Here is a 17,705-nt window from a genome sequence, read left to right as displayed (position 1 = left end):
CAACATTGGTGTTGTGGAGAGGGGAGACTTGCAGCATGGGCAACTGCTGGTCTTCCGTACAACCTTGTCCAGGCCTGCACCCTGGAGAGTGAAGATTTCCAGGCGCAAATCCATGGTCTCGCAAGACTAACGGATGCCTTTGACTTGGTTTGAATACCAAGCAGCAGAGGATGCTTCTTTGTATCAGGTTTCCAGTGTTTCAGTCTAATGGTTGGATAAAATGAAAGGGCCAGCCACAATTTTATGGTAAGTTGGGCCTGCTACAGACTGTGTACCAAGTTCACGTACATGTTGCTGTTCACTAGATACATTTTGTATCTAATCAACTCATCCTGTATAGGACTTTTGCAATGAGAGAATGCACTCCAAACATAAAAAGCCATACATTTCAAAGACAAAACAGCAAATGAGGCAGCAATGGAAAGAAGAAACCCCACTAATTCTAAATTATCTTAACTATAATCCATTGAAGATATATTACTATGGAGTTGAATATGGTACGGAGGTTTACACTGAAAATCATGAACTTACCTTTTCCATTTCCTGCCTGAATGTTGTAAAGACCTCATTGCTCTTTGCCAGCGTGGTCTGAAATTCTTCAAACTTATCCATGTAGAGTGAAAGCTTTAAAACAATAAAAAACACACAATTAATAAATAGGCTGTTGACAACTAAGATTGAGTCCTGAAAACCTTCTCAGTTATCACTCTCAAACATGTGTCATGCCATTTTGGGTGTGTCTACAATAAAAACATTAAAATGTTGAAATCCCCAGCAAGACCTTGTGCTTGTGGAACGAGAAAGACACTGACCTGAATCACAGTGTGCTTCTCTCACCACAGATGCTGCCGGACGCACTGAGTATTTCTAACATTCTCTATTTCATATTGAATTATTCAAATACAACAGTCTCACAAGTAAATGACTCTGGGATCACCAAGTTCAGAAACTATTTCAGAACCTAACAACTGGAAATCAAACAAGAGACTGCAGATATTGGAATCCAAAGCAAAAACACAGAGAAACTCAGCAGGTTAGGAGCCAAAGGGAAGTTTAATATTTTCCTTTGAGACACCGCATCAAGATAGAGAGGGCAGTGGGAAGATAATCAGTATACAGAAGTGGGAGGCTGAGCTACCTCGATGACTATCGCCCAATTGCACTTGCATCTACTGTGATGAAGTGTTTTGAAAGGTCGGTCATGGCCAGAATTAACTCCTGCCTAAGCAAGGACCTGGACCTGCTGCAATTTGCCCTCTGCTACAATAGGTCAACAGCGATGGAATCTCACTGACTCTCCACTCGGCCTCGGACTACCTGGAAAATAGCAATACCTGCATCAGCTGCTGTTCAACACAATCATCAAATTCTAATCAACAAGCTTCAAAAGCTGGGCCTCTGTACCTCCCTCTGTAAGTGGATTCTTGACTTCCTCATCAGGAGAACACAGTCAAAGCAGATTAGATCAGAAATAACACCTCTTCCTCACTGACAATCAACACCAGCACACCTCAAGGATGTGTGCTTAGCCCACTGCTCTACACTCTCTACATTCATGACTCTGTGGTTAAGCACAGCGCAAACACCATCTATACGTTTATTGATGACAACTATTGCTGGAAGAATTTCAAATCATGATGAGGAGGCATACGGGAGTGAGCTAGATCAGCTGGTTGCATGGCGCTGCAACAACCACCTTGCACTTAACATCAGTAAGACCAAGAAATTGATTGTGGACTTCAGGAAGGGGGAAGCCAAGGGAACACATGCCAGTTTTCACTGAGGGGTCAGCAGTGGAAACGACGAGCAGTTTCAAGTTCCTGGGTGTCAACATCTCTGCAGATCTATCCTAGGCCCAACATATTGATGCGATTATGAAGGAGGCACATAAGCCGCTACATTTCCATTAGGTGTTTGAGGAGATTTGGTTTCTCACCAGACTCCAACAAATTTCCACAGATGTACTATGGAGAGCATTCTAACTGGCTGCATCTCCCAGTCTGGTATGGAGGGGCCACCGCACAGGATCAGAAAAAGCTAGAGTGTTGCAAACTCAGCCGGCTCCATCATGGGCACTTGTCTCTCCAGCTTCGAAAGGCAATGCCTCAAAAAGGCAGCATCCATCATTCAGTACCTCATCACCTAGGGCATGCCCCCATCAAGGGGGTAGTACAGGAACCTGGAGACACACACTCTGCTCCTCTGCCAGATTGCTGAATTAACCCATGAACATGACCTCACTATTTTTGCTCTCTATTTGCAATATTTATTTAATTTTATAAACATATTTCTTATTGTAATTTATAGTATTTTTAATGTATTATATTGTACTGTTACTGCAAAGCAACAAATTTCATGACATACAGTAATATCACTGAATGTCAGTGATATTAAACCCGAGGCTGGTATGCGGAACCAGACAGAAAGTTGGGATGATGGGCAGATAGAGTTACCACACACAGATTCTTTCTTGTTTTGTTCACTTTTATCATCTCCCTCATTTCCTGAACCTATACCCTTCTCCCACCGCTCACAAGACATCAATCCATCACTCTCCCTCAGCTGGTTCCAATTTCTACATATGCATCTACCTGGATTTACTCCCCTTTGGACCATTTTCCCTAAGCAACCCCCTTCCTCCGCCCATCATCCTTTCCTTATCTGCTTTCCACCTATCATCTGCCAGCCTCCACATCTACCCTTCCTATTTCCCATCCCCACCCCACTTGGCTCCAACTACCCACCATTCCCCTGTCGCCTGGTTCCACCAATCACCTGTCAGCCCTTGCCTCACTCCCCCAGCCTCCTCTCACCTCTTTCCTCATAATGGCTACCTTCCCTCTACACTCCAGTCCTGATGCAAGGATTCACTTTAAAAGGTCGGCCACCCTTATACCTCCACAGATGCTGCCTAATCCACTGAGTTCTTCCAGTAGCTTACTTTAGGTAAAACTGCTGATAGAGCTGGAGAACATTCGAAGACAGCTGATTACATGAACTTACCTGTTGCTTCAGCTGTGCCTCTTGTCGCTTCATGAATTCACATTTGTGCCTTAATTCAGTGGCTTCTTTTAGCAACTATCAAAACAAGTCAAAACAAAAGATGTCATTACTGAAACTGTGACACATCACCCTCACACTTCAATGGCACTTCTCTTATCCATTCAAACAATGTCAATGGTATTAGCAAAAAGTGGATGAAATGCTCAGAACTTTGTAATTCATATATTCATTTGAAATAACTACTGGGGACATGCTGCTCTTGTGATATGATGCAGCATTCTCAGTCTTGAGTTATTGTTAGAAACATTATGTCCTGCATGCCTCCAGAAATATTTAAAAAAATGTTAAGGGGCAGAAGCTAGCCTTTTTCAGGCTTACCTGATAACATTGGAACATGATGCATTTACAGATATATACAGCATTAAGTAAGCATATGGAAAATAGCAGAGACAAACTGCCTTTACTCACAAACTCCCTCTCCCTATGATGTTCCTCATCCACCTCTTTCATAATCTCTGTAGTTCGCTGAAGTTTGGCATCAACCAGCTGCTGCTGTAGTTCCTTGTGCTTGAATACCTTGTCAATGTGCTGTATGGGGGTGGGGGGGGGGGGAGGAAGAAAGAGAACATAAGCTAAAGTTTCACCAATCGCCAAGAAGGAAGTACCAACTTTCATAACAAAAAATAATTGCAGGCAATGGTTCATCGCCTTTGCTCAATGGCAAAATTTGATTTCACCCCTACCAACAACAGCAATGCCAATTAGACTCAAGTGCTGAGACAAAGTAAATACCCAATTAAAATTAAAATAAAATTAAAATAGACCTCCTGTCTGTTACACAGAGTGTACCTGACATTAGAATGTTACAAATGTCTTTGCTGCTGCGCTCAACATATTCAATATATGCATGCAGAACAAATAGCCACATTCTAAATAAAATAAAATGAACAGATGCTAGAAATCTGAATAAAAACAGCAAATACTGCGAACAGTGGGCCAGGCAACATCAACATCAGTTCTGAAGAACAGTCTTTCACCTGAAACATTAAACTCATTTCTATTTCCATGTATGCTGCCTGATCTACTGAAGTTTTCCACCATTTTCTATCAAACTCATTTAAAAGCCAGGCTATAGGATTAAGTCAGTCTGGAGCTACATCTAAAATCTTAATGCAAAGAGATGTCAGTATTGCTTTTACATTATACATCAGCATACAGATTTAATTCTCCATCATTATTATTTTATAGAGACAGCTATGCACAGACAGCTTACCGGTTAAGCCTTTAATAACAACTAAGCAACATCCAAAATTTAAACAGTTAAGTGCTCCCAAGTCTTGTGCTCTAATGTTTGCCATATTATTTCAAGCAACCAATTTGTCAACGGCCAGATTCACAAACGTGAGAAATAGTTGTGAAAACTCCCACACTGAAACCCAAGAGCCTGGGCTGGCTCACTTTGTATGTTGTTAAAAAAGGCGATGAATAGTAATACTGGAGAACACGACCAAGGGTGACACCTCACAAAACTACTTTCTTACAAATGTGGTTCTGCTACCGTCAGAGGCTGTGATCTACATTTTAGTGGTGTAGATTTGGTGGTGGGTGTTTTTTTTTTGCACGTGGGGGGTTGGTAATGTTTTTCTTTGAACGGGTTCCATGGTTTTCTTTGTTTCGTGGCTGTCTGTGTGGAAGGCGAAGTTCAGGGTTGCATACTGCATACATACTTTGATAATAAATGTACTATGAATCTTACCAACTTTGCACACGTTTACTACAGAACAATGATTTGCTAGAGAGCCATACAGAACAGAAACATGCTCCTCAGCCTAACCAATCCATGCTGATCAACTTGTCTACCCAAGTTCATCCCATTTCCCTGCATTTTGCCAAATCCTTCTAAACTTTTTCTATCCATGTAACTGCCTGAATGTCTTTTAAGTGTTGCAAATATATCCAACTCTGAAGCTTCCTCTAAAGCTCATACCACATAGCCATTATTCTCTGTGTGAGAAAATAGTCCCTCAGGTCACCTTTATACCTTTCCCCGCTTATCTCAAACCCAAGCTTTCTAATTTTAGACACTGGAAAAAGGCCAACTATTCATCTAATCTATACTCCTTATGATGTTAAATACCTCTATTTTCAGCAGCTGAATTGTGGACTGTTGTCTGACACAAGTGTCTCTAGTATTCCATGGCGTGCGATCACAGCTTTCAGGTGTTGTTTAAAATCTGATGCTGAGGAAGTAGAAGATACCTAGACACCTCACCATTCCATGAGTAGTAATCTACAGTGAGAAGGTATTTGTCTTTTTTCAACTCAAAAATGTCTGTGCCTGCAATTTGCCTTGGAAAGTCTGGGAATTCTGTGGGACAGAGAGGTTCAGAATGATTTTTGTACAATTTTCTGCATGCTTCACATAATCTCCTAGCTGTGTGCTCAGACCAGGCCACCACATGGACTGCCTTGCTCTTAAGAGGCATTTTTCAATGCTTTGATGTCATTGGTGGATTTGACTGATGATTTTGGCATGTATAGTAGCAGGAATGATGGGTCTGGAGCCATTTAGCAGCAAACCATCAAGAATGTTGAGTGTATCACTTCCAAGCCAGTAAGGTTCATGAATTCCTTTTGGAACAGATGGCCATCCACGTTCACAGTATTGCACGACCTTGCTACAGATTTGGTCCTTTTTCAACTCGGTGTGAATTTCATACAGTTTACTTTGCAAATTCACATTTCTTCTTGTTCAGGTGATTCCACCCTCTGAAAATGAATATATTGTCTGTATGGCAGAATACTCCTTCCAGTCCCTCTAAAATTTGGTTCATCCTCATCTGAAAGAGTTCAGGGGCTGACGAGATGCCAAAAGGGAGTCTCCTGAAGGGATATCGTCCACATGGTGTGATAAAGGTTGTGAGTTTCTGTGACTCAGGATCTAAATGGATCTGCCAGAACCTTGAGTTTGCATCTACTTTGGTGAAGAACTATGCTCCACCCAGCATACCCAATTTGTGCTCAACAGAGGGAAAGAATAAACTTCTCCCACCTCACTACATTATTCAATTTTGTTAGATCAACACATATCCTCACTGTGCCATCTGCTTGGGAACAGGAGCAATACCCGCACACCAGCCAGTTAGTCCATTCATTCTAGTTATGACATCAAAGCGCCTCCATTCTCTCAGGTTCAGCTTTGCCTTTGTTCATCAACACTTGTATACAGACTTGTACACGCCTCACTGTGGTCAGAGAGTAGGGTGTCATTCCTGGTCTCAGTTGGATAAGGTACACTTCCTTCAATACCCCAGGCCTGTGAACAACTTTGGGTATTTGTTTAGCTAATTCAACTTTGCAATGAGGTTCATCTTCTTGATGTCATGTCGTCCCAGTGGTGGTAGAACAACATAGACATCCTCTTTTAACTGCTTCTCATTTTTACAGATAGAAGTAGTAACCATTCTTTTCACACCGAGCTTGCGTTTCCCTAGCCCCATGAGTACATTCTTTATTGGGTTAGTGTAATGTCTGTTTACTTCGCCAGCTTTGTGAACAGACATTCAGGGATAGCTATGACACCTGCTCCAGTGTCCATTTTTGAACATTATTGCCTCATTTTTCAACTGAACTATAGTACACCCAGCCTTGTCTATTTGAAACAAGAGAAAATCTGCAGATGCTGGAAATCCAAGTAACACACACAAAATGCTGGAGGAACTCAGCAGGCCAGGCAACATCTATGGAAAAAAGTACAGTTGAAGGATTTTGGCCCGAAACGTCGACTGTACTTTTTTTCATAGATGCTGCCTGGCCTGCTGAGTTCCTCCAGCTTTTTGTGTGTGTTGCTTGTCTATTTGAATCTAGAGCCCCAAGGAAAGCTCTCTCTGTTTGAATCATGGTCTTCATTGACCTCCTGAAGAACTGTTTTTGAGTGACACTGTCTTTTTTAACGGCCAACTCTATTTCAGTGGCGGCATTTCACTTCCTTTGCTGGACAGAACTCTTTGACATGGAATGGAGACTTGCTGCATCTCCTACAGTTGAATATTTTATCTGCTCTTTGTTTTGTTTGCACTGAGCTCTATTGTCACCTCTTTCTGTAGTCTTTCTGATTGCACCTTGTTTGCAACCTTCCTTTTGTACAGCTTCTAGCTTTACCTCAGCACCATTTTCGTCCCTGAGCTCTGCCTGTTGCTGATGAACATTCTCGTTCTGCCTGACCATAGTAATAGCTTTTTCTCATGTGAGATTTGCCTGTAACTGAAGTCCCTCTAACAATTTGGTGTCTAGTAGCCAGACAACAATCTTGTCTCCAATGAGCTTATCTCTTTAGATTTCCATATGCACAGTTGTCTGACAGGGTATACAATGCCATGATGAAGTCATTTACACTTTCATCTGGCTCCTGCTTTCTGGAGTTGAACTGTGCCCTCTTATACATCACATTTTGCTATCCTGTGAAATATTCTTAGAATTTGTCCTGCACTGTTTTGTACTCCTTTTTCTGGGCATCTCTCAGTCCAAATTCACCCATGATGTTATCAGCTTTGTCACCCATGCAGTATATCAGTGTGCTTACTTGATGCTTTTCTGAAGCCTGAGTGAGATTGCTTGGAACTCTAAATCTCTCAAAGCGACTGAGCCATCTCTCGAAGTCCCCTGCTTTAGAGAAATCAAATGTCTCGGGGAGCTTTATTAGGTAAGTAGGCGTAGGGACTGCAGATATTTGCTCCATTTTCCGATTTTGTTTTGTATTTTATTTATTTGGACTACAATTTTTTTCTCTCTCTCCCTGAGAGTTTGACTAACTTCTCTGCTGTATCTGTGTCTCTATGCACTTCCCAGGCTAGTGGCCTACAGATTATTACAATGTATCCATTTTTAGATGCAGCCAGATGTTGCCTAGCAACCCTGGCCAGGTCACACCTCAGGCTCTATGGTGCATACAATGTAGTGTAGTAGCATAAGCAGATTTTTTTTCTTAGGTGTAAATGAACAAGAACAGTCTTGCTGTAAATTCTTTCTTGTTGGGGATCTCCTTTGGTCTGTAGCCCAAACTCATCGACATCATTTCTGACACCATGTTGTGTTCGATACGAAGGAGAGTGCAGGGAGCCCACTAGCACAGCAGCAGGCAGGCTATTCAACTGAACTTTATTGATAACACTGCTTGTACAGTACGTGAACTCCTCCCATGTGGGAGTGGCTAACTGAGTAGCATAGGAATAACCCAATAACAACCACAGCAGCTGGTGCCTCTACTTCCTCAGAAGGCTAAAGAAATTTGGCAAGTCGACTTTGACACTCACCAATTTTTTTCCAATGCCCATAAAAAAGCACCCTATCCAGATGCATCATGGCTTGGTAGGGCAATTGCTCTGCACGTGACCGCAAAAAAAAACTGCAGAGATTTGTGGACACAACTCAGCACATCATGAAAACCAGCCTCCCTTCCATCGATTCTGTCTATACTTCTTGCTGCCTATGATAAAGCAGCCAGCATCGTCAAAGATCCCACTCACCCCACACTCTCTCCTCTCTCATCAGACCGATGATAAAAAAGCCTGAAAGCATGTATCATCAAGCTCAAGGATAGCTTTTGTCCTGCTGTTATGAAGTCATTGAATAGTTCCCTACTATGAAAGAATGGACTCATAACTTCATGATCTACCTTGTTGTGACATTGCACACCTTATTTACCTGTGCTGCACTTTGTACTGTAACAATTTATTGTGCGCTGTTATTGTTTTACTTTGTACAACTCAGTGAATCTACTGTATGGATGTTTATGCAAGTTTTTCATTCTACCTCAGTACATGTGACAATGATAAACCAATTTACCAAACTGTTCAAATTAGATTCCATCCACCATTCTTGGCCCACTTCCCCAGTTCATTTTGATCCTCCTTCACTGTTTACTACTCCACCAACTTTGGTGTCATCCACAAACTTACTAGCCGGCGACTGGTGTAGTGGACTTTGAGGCAAGTGGTGCTGGGTTTGAATCTGGCCGGCTCCTTGCACACTTTCCATCCGTGCTGGGTTGTGCGTCAAGCTAGTAACTCGGCCTCATAAAAAAAAACAATAGATGTCTAAGAAATGGCAAAGTTGCTGCCCAATGCACCACAAAGTGCAGAAAGGAACAACAACCAACCTACTAACCATTTTAGCAACATTGTCATTCAAATCATTAATATAGATGACTAACAACAGTGGACTCTGCACCAAACCCTAAGGAACTCCACTGAACACAGGCCTCCGGTCTAAAACACTATCTGAGCTAATTGCTAACATCAGAAAATCTGGCCGTAATGTAATAACCTTGATCTGACAAGAGTATATGCCATTCAAAAAGTTAAAATGAATTTTATTGCCAAGGAATTACTTTAGCACCTTCACCACAAACATATCACAATCTCAAATCACCTCTTCTCGCAGCTCGTACTGTTCGATGAGCTTCTTCAGTTGCTCAGCAAGTTCAATGTTCTCTTGTCGTAGCTTTGTATTGTGCAGATTATGCTGGTCCATCTGGGCCTGAATTTCATTGAGAGTCATCTGGAAATGTGCCGTCACTTCCTTGCGTCGTTCTTCCTCCTCCCGAGCTCGCTGCAGGTTCTCCTCCTGCACAGGTCACAAGCACATTTGATGTAAGCATGAGGGAATTCAGGCAGGAAAAGTGAGCAACTACTTATCAGATGGGGAGAATAGCCTTAAATTTTAAAGTGAATTGCCAAGTACCATTATGCAGATAGCCAAAGATACAAAGGTCTAGATTTTGTAGTAAGAATGAACTGAATGATTTCTGCAAGTTAGCAAAGACGCACAGAAGGAAAAGTGCAGACAACTAATCCATCCAACTGAAAAAACTGTAAATTATCCAGGTATGGGTGAGTGGATTAGTCAGGAATTAACTTTCCAAAGGTTGCCAAAAGGTGCACCCGAAAGTGTCATTTCAGACACACCAGAACTATCATTACGTTAGCTATATTCATGGTTGGATTGGGTATGTAGGAAAAATTATATTGATTATAATTAAATTGGTTAGTTTCTGATTAGTGCTTAGTGATAGTGCTTTAATTTTATTCTTGAGCGGACATCTTGAACGAAGCTGATTCTCAACTTTAGTATGAATGCAGGCACAGATAGAGAACTAAATCAATTAGAACTGAGAGCAGAAGTAAAAAAAAATCACATTTTTAAAATCTACAATAACTAAAACTTGGAGGAAAGATGCTATACAAACCAATTTTCATTGCTAGTGATGAGTATTTTCCAAGGGGTAGATAAAAATTAAACAACAAGACTTCACCTACGTGAGATTCTGTAGATGCTGGAAATCTTGAGCAACACACAAAAGACAAATGCTGGAGGAACTCAACAAGTCAAGCAGCATCTATGGAGGGAAATAAACAGTCAACGTTTCTGGCCAAGACCCCTTATCTGAGCTCCTTCAGTATTTTGCATGCGCTGCTCAAGATTTTCAGCATCTACAATATCTCTTGTGCTTATACTAAATTAGAGTCTTGATGACTGTGAAGAGGGTTACAATGAATTCAAAAGAGATTTTGATCAGTTAGGGAGATGAGCTAAGGAATGGCAAGTTGATTTCAACAGATAAATGTGAGGTGTTGCATTCTGGACAGTCACACCAGGGTAGGACTTAAACAGTGGTTGGATCAGGTATTGTCACATGCTGTGGACAGAGGGACATGAGAGTACCAATGCACAACTCAACTGAAAGCAGCCAGATAAGTAGACAGGGTGGTGAAGGAGGAGTTTAGCAAGCTGGCCTTTATCAGGGCATCGAATTTAGGAGCAGGGACATTATGTTGCAGTTTCACAAGTTGTTGGTGAAGCCACATTTGAGCATAGTTCTTGTCACTCTGTTATAGGAAAGATATTGGAAAGCTGCATAGGGTGCCTCCTTTATGTCAGTGAAGTTCAAAAAATGTGGCTTTACCCACATTGGGAGTTATGATGTAATTTCAGTCTTAAGTTTTACTGGATCGTTTACTGGATCTGAAAGAATGAGTAGTGCGAATTCTATCAAAAATCCATAATAGAAGCCAACCCTCTGAAACTTGAAAAATGTAAGGTATCAGAAAACCAGTCACACAATGAATTTCTGGAGTTATTTTGAAGGACAAAGCATGGTCTGGTTCCATTGGACTTTATCCACACGCTATCAGGTGCCAGACTCCCTTACCTTTAACGTTTTGTTATGGCGCTGAAGTTCACGACAAAGACTCTCCAGTTTACTTCGAGCCAAAATGGCCTTACTGTGTTCACTCTGCAGGTGAACCTTCTCCTTCACTACCTGTGCCTGCTTCTTTTGAAGAAGTTTTATTTGCTTCTGGACACTTCTGTTCTCTTCCAACTAGAATGAAGCAATTTGAAGAAATTACAAAACTAAGGAAAATGGAACAACAAATATTTTGATGCCTTCTACTAATATGCTTTGATGTTACTAAAAGCAATACATCAGACGCCTTTCATACTTGTACAAAATAACAGAAAGCTTGTCAATTCCAAATCTAGGTAGAGGGCTAACAACACTGAAGTGAAGTACTGGTTTTAACTGCTGATCAGGTAGTGTGAAGAGCAACTTGAGTCGAGTAGCCTAAATGTATGGAATAAACACTGAAGTGTATGAATTTAAGTGGTACTTCCCTTATGCATCTGCGCTTACCATCTTACATGTGCCAAGTGACAAAACTGACTCTTACACCAAGGAAATGTACCATGTTTTGATGCTGTACCAATTATAAGACACAGCAATGTCCATAAGGATTTCTCAGTCTCATGACAAATATGAATCCTCTAATAATTTCCCCACTTGTAAGATTGAATGATTTGACTGGAAGAACCCAGTAAAAAGAACACCTCAGCAACAGTTCCCTGTCGTATTCCCACATTCCTCGATTCCATTAATTTCCAGAAACATATCAGTCCTTTTGAATGAACGCAAATGATTGCTACTCCAGAGCCCTCCAGGACAGAGAATTCCAAAGACTTCACTACCCCTTACATGAAGAATTTTTCCCTCACCTAAACAGCCTGCTAGTCACTCTGAAATGGCGACCCCTGGTTTACACTTCTCAGCCAGGAGAACCTGGCAGTTCATCCTGTAGGCAGCCAGAGACTAAACTTCTCAGCCAAGGGGAACCTGGCAGTTCAGTGGTAGGTCAAATATGATGGCAGAATATAGTATTAATGGTAAGAGTCTTGGCAGTGTGGAGAATCAGAGGGATCTTGGGGTCCGAGTCCATAGGACGCTCAAAGCAGCTGTGCAGGTTGACTCTGTGGTTAAGAAGGCGTACGGTGTATTGGCCTTCATCAATCGTGGATTTGAGTTTAGGAGCCGAGAGGTAATGTTGCACCTATATAGGACCCTGGTCAGACCCCACTTGAAGTACTGTGCTCAGTTCTGGTTGCCTCACTACAGGAAGGATGTGGAAGCCATAGAAAGGGTGCAGAGGAGATTTACAGGGATGTTGCCTGGATTGGGGAGCATGCCTTATGAGAATAGGTTGAGTGAACTTGGCCTTTTCTCCTTGGAGCGACGGAGGATGAGAGGTGACCTGATAGAGGTGTATAAGATGACGCCAGGCATTGATCGTGTGGATAGTCAGAGGCTTTTTCCCAGGGCTGAAATGGCTGCCACAAGAGGGCACAGGTTGAAGGTGCTGGGGAGTAGGTACAGGGGAGATGTCAGGGGTAAGTTAATTAGTTGTTGTCGTTGTTGTTTTTTTTTTAAACGCAGAGTGGTGAGTGGGTGGAATGGGCTGCCGGCAACGGTGGTCTTTTAAAGAGACTTTTGGATAGATACATGGAGCTTAGAAAAATAGAGGGCTATAGGTAAGTCTAGTAATTTCTAAGTTAGGGACATGTTCGGCACAACTTTGTGGGCCGAAGGGCCTGTACTGTGCTGTAGATTTTCTATGTTTCTAAGTGGTGTTATATGCTCCTGGTTGTTTTGTTTTGAGCCAGGCCACATCACACACAGGACAACACACCACTTGGAGGTAGTACCTAAATTAGCAACAAGAAAGGCTCAGAAGTGTGGGGGAGAGGAAGGTTAGGAAAGACCTGGAATGAGCAAAACAGTAGTGAAATAGGAAGTATAACCGATCTGAAATGCCTGTGGCAAAGAACCTATCCTAAACTTACTGTGCCTATTCTGAATCGACAGCACACCTACATTTTGTACTGCATTTGCCATTTACAACTCAGAAACAAAATGATCCACGTAATGCTAAAAACTGGATTAGTAAGAACTTAATGACTGGCAGGTGTAGGCCATTCAGCACCTCACGCTCAACTGTCATTCAGTAACTTTCTGGTTAACCTTTGACAGCACCATACTTCTACACTACATTGCTTGATATCTATGAATTATTGAATGGAGCCTCTACAAAGGTGGTCCCCAACCACCGGGCCATGAGGAAACGATACGATTTGGTGATATGAAACGATACAAGTCAGCTGCACATTTCCTCATTCCCTGTCACGCACTGATGAACTTGAACACCCCCACCCCCACCCCGTCGGCCGGTCCGCAAGAATACTGTCAATATTAAACCGGTCCGCAGTACAAAAAAGGTTGGGGACCCCTGCTCTACAGCACCCTTGGGTAAAGAACTCTAAAGAATCATTAACCTTCGGGGGGGGGGGGGGAGACTTTTCATATATTCTGAAAGACCTATCCCTTATTTTGAGTCTGTGGTTCTAGACACCCCAGCCAGGGCAAATAATCGCCTCAAATATATCTCAATTAGCACTTGGAACGTCTGTACATTTCAATGAAATCACGCCCCCCCCCCCGCCAACAAAAGATGTAGGTTCGGTTTATGTCATCTCTCCTCGCCTTCCAGGAACCAATCCGATGAATCTTCGTTGCACCTCTAACACAAATACATCATTTCCATAGGGAGGGAAATCAGACTGGAAAACAATATTCCAGCTGTAGTCTCAGCAGGGCCCTGTATAGTCCAAGAGGTGTGGACAGCAGCTACCAAGGTGTTTGCTGACTGAATATATATATATATATATATATATATATATATATAATTGAGCCTTGGTTCTCAAGAAGATTCACATGGTCTCTCCTGACACAGTTCAGTAAACTGGAAAATAACAGCTCTCTGGAAAAATCATCACTTATAATAATATTTACCTAAGTGCTGGACAGACACCAGATCATAGTTCAATCCATAGGGATGATCAAGTGAACTATTAAACCACCCTGGATTAAATTGCCATGCTGTTCAGCATTTGGGCGTAGAAAGTCAGTTTTAAATTTTGAACCCACAGCAGAGCATCCAATCAAGGGAGCAGGAGCAAGATTGGGTTTGGCTGCTATGTTGTGGGTCAAATGGTCTTATGAGACTCGTTGCCTTGATTCACAGATGGAAAATGGTCACTTGGATGAGGCACCAGTTCATACCATATTGCATCATAAGCATCTGGGACATTCAGGTTGCCTAAGCTGTACCAAATCGAGGTGATGGCAAGGTTTGACAACTGGCCTCAAAAACAGTAGGAGCCCGAGACTCCAGCAGGTTGCTTTAAATTGTTAATATGCGAATGGCTGACTAGAACAAGACTTGAGTACTGTGATGCTCAGATTATAGTAATAACCCAAGTTCATGGTGCTTCTTGGATAAGATACCACGGCACAAGTCTTTCTTGCTCCCTAGGAAGAGGAAACAGATCACAGAAGGGTTTCCAAACTGTGTTTGTCACTTTATCCACTTCTCCAACTAATTTCTTTTTGAGGAGAGCCACATGCTCAAAAAACTGAATTAAAAAAGTATTTTTGCAGGACCCTTGGAACCTTTTATGAAAAATACAGATCCCTTGGAAAAAGGTTCAAAGGGCAGATACTATAGTGATTGCCATGGATCAGTTAAATTAAGAGTCAGAGAGAACAAAAGATTAGACAATCATGAAAACAGGAAAAGTGTTTCTCCCCCAGAACTTCAAAGACTTCCTGAAGTAGTTGCCACCTCTTAGGTGTGCTTTCACTACAAAAAAAAAGGAAGATTGTCCCAAAGAAGCCACTCTTCACAAAAGTTTAGACAAGGGTCGTGGAGAGATATCCCTTGTCTGTGGTATGGTCACTACTATGTTCTGTTGTAAGTGATTGTTTCTAGGACTGGGGAGAAATTGCTTGAGGGTAACATTGGGCTCTACATTGATCCCTTCCCCATGACATCAAGACATCACACTGATGCCAAGTGGATAGATTTGGAACACTGGAGCTGTGTTTACTTCTTGCAGCGAAGACTTGACCTGATCTTTAAATCTATGATTTGGTAAGATCCAGGCAAATGGTTTGAGAATTGTCTGTGATTAAATATCAAAGGCAAAAACAGGCAGCCAACCTAGTCTTTCTTCGTATTCCCCCCTCCCCACTCCACAGTGTAAAGTGCACTATTAGTATACAAGTTGGTCTATTTTGTCAACATACCAAGTCTGCGTACTTCTTGCACAAAGCTGCTAGCTTCTCCTCTGGAGTGCTGAGTGTGTTCAGTGCCTGCATTAGCAGCGTCACCTCCTTCCCTGCAGTACAGGAAGAGAATCAAAGGCAATATTTATTAGGCATAATATTTACGCCTACATTTCTACATTTCCATTTAACGCAACAGTTAAATGAATCAGCCTGTGGAAGTTTCACAATCACTGCCACTTTAATGAGTGATTAAAGTTATTTATTTAACTGCAACAAAATACACAGACCACCTCTGCTGCCAGATAAGGGGTGCTGAATTTAAAACCCAAACTGGAGAATAAATATTAAATACCAACTCACAAAATTAAGGCACATTATTTTAAAATAAATTTAAAAAATGGGCAGCCAGAGCATGCTTTTGCTTTAAAAGAAGTATTTTTTTGCAGCGTCTTTGATGCAAGTAAAAATTCCCATCCAAACAGCCTTTACATGTGGAGACACTGTCAAGCAACCAGTAGGGCCAAATCCTCACAACTCCAGTCACTGTGTGATGAGGAGCTTGCACCTTCTTCCCTTGGACTGTGGGTTTTCCCCCCTCTGGGTGCTCCTGCTTTCTCCCATATCCCAAAGACGTATGTTGATTAGCCACTGTAAATTGCCCCTAGAGCAATGGTGAACAGTAGAATCTGTCAGGAGCTGTGGGAGAATGAGGCACAGAGAAAAATCGGGATCTCTCAGAGTTGGCCAATATTCCATGGGCCAAAGCTGCCTCCAGCATAGTGAGGAAATATCAAATTTGAAAACACAGGCGACTGGAACATATTTATTAACAGTGGATTCCAGTTAATAGGGAAATCAGTTAATTGGGGCAGCCACTTACTTGGGACAACTCTTAAAGAACAAAAATAAATTGGAAAAAATAGCCCTGATTCCCTTCATTTATTTGCAACACTATGTCTTTTAATTGTGACAGGAGACTTGTTTACCAAACACTTGCTAACCAGCATCAGTTGAGTCGTGTGGCTGTTAGACACTACACTTACAGCGAACAGTTTTTAAATGGCATCACTTGTGTGTTTGTGTTTAAAAAGCAGTGACTTTTGTCACTGAGCATTAAACAGTAAGCCAATTCAGAACTGTTTTGCTCACTGTGGTTTCAAGCATTCAGGCTTGGAGATGGCCAGGAGTGAAAATGAAATGATTTCACTACTTCAACAAGTTCGGAAGTGTGAAGAATTAAAGGTATCAATGACAATCTTGAATGTTACAATTAAAAGGAAGATTCGGAGGATGCAATTGTTGAAAGCATTGTTTGAAGGCAGTCACTATTTGCACTAGGTTTTATCATCTGCGCTGATTTTATTAATTTATAGTCAATCCAAAGAATATAGCGGTGCACCGTCAATAATATTTGGAACTAATAGTCAGGTTGACAGTACTGTAGTAGTATTGATAATGTCTTAATTGTTCTGTAGATTATATAGATACATCAATTTCACTCAGTTAAACGGTAGTTTGGTTTTTTTTAAAATACCTTTTTAACTATTTCCATAAAGCTTCAACTAATTGGAGCAGTTGCTTAATTGGGTTAAACGCACTAAATCTGATGCCTCAATTAATTGATTGTATTTATTTAGAGATATAGCATGGAACTGGCCCTTTCAGCCCATTGAGCAGCACCACTCAGCAACCCAGCTGTTTAACCCTAGACTAATCACAGGACAATTCACAATGACCAATTAACCCATCAACTGGTGTGTCTTTGGACTGTGGGAGAAAACTGGAGCACCCAGAGGAAATCCACGGGCTCACGGGAAGGATGTACAATCTTCTTAAAGACAGCTGATAAGTTTCAAAGTAAATATGTAAAAAGAGAAGTCTGGTCTGGCAAGTGTGGATTGGGAAAGGCTGGTTTCTGGCAAAGGTGTACTTTGTAAGTGGGATGCCTTCAAAAGTGAAACTTGGGAGTACAAAGCTTGTATGCGCTTATCGGAATAAAAGTTAGAGATAACAGGTTCAGGGAACCTTGGTTTTCAAGAGATATTGAGGCCCCGGTTAATAATAAAAACAAAAGGAGGTGCATAGGAGGTAGAGGCAGGTAGGAACAAAACTGCTCAACCTCTATCAGACTGCATGGGGATCATGAATGAACAGCCCTTTTCAAGTCCAGCCACAAATTCTCAATTGGATTAAGGTCTGTACTCTGATTTGGCCACTCGAGGGCATTAACTGTTGTTTTAAAGCC

General features: G+C 41.7%; 1 protein-coding gene across 3 annotated transcripts in view; it reads right to left on the bottom strand.

The window, feature by feature from the left end:
- The window catches only part of LOC134348128 (gamma-taxilin-like), a 79,548-nt gene that overhangs the window by 16,988 nt on the left and 44,855 nt on the right, over window positions 1-17,705 (bottom strand). For all 3 annotated transcript variants that reach the window (XM_063051042.1, XM_063051045.1, XM_063051043.1), the window contains exons 3-8: window positions 15,479-15,570; window positions 11,213-11,383; window positions 9,433-9,627; window positions 3,472-3,591; window positions 3,004-3,078; window positions 532-624 (exon numbers count right to left, since the gene is read on the bottom strand). In XM_063051042.1, the coding sequence (XP_062907112.1) occupies window positions 532-624; window positions 3,004-3,078; window positions 3,472-3,591; window positions 9,433-9,627; window positions 11,213-11,383; window positions 15,479-15,570 (746 nt within the window). The remainder of the gene's footprint in view (window positions 1-531; window positions 625-3,003; window positions 3,079-3,471; window positions 3,592-9,432; window positions 9,628-11,212; window positions 11,384-15,478; window positions 15,571-17,705) is intronic.

Source organism: Mobula hypostoma, chromosome 6 (assembly GCF_963921235.1).
Source record: "Mobula hypostoma chromosome 6, sMobHyp1.1, whole genome shotgun sequence".
Classification (NCBI taxonomy): domain Eukaryota; kingdom Metazoa; phylum Chordata; class Chondrichthyes; order Myliobatiformes; family Myliobatidae; genus Mobula; species Mobula hypostoma.
This window is presented reverse-complemented; position numbering and strand designations above follow the sequence as displayed.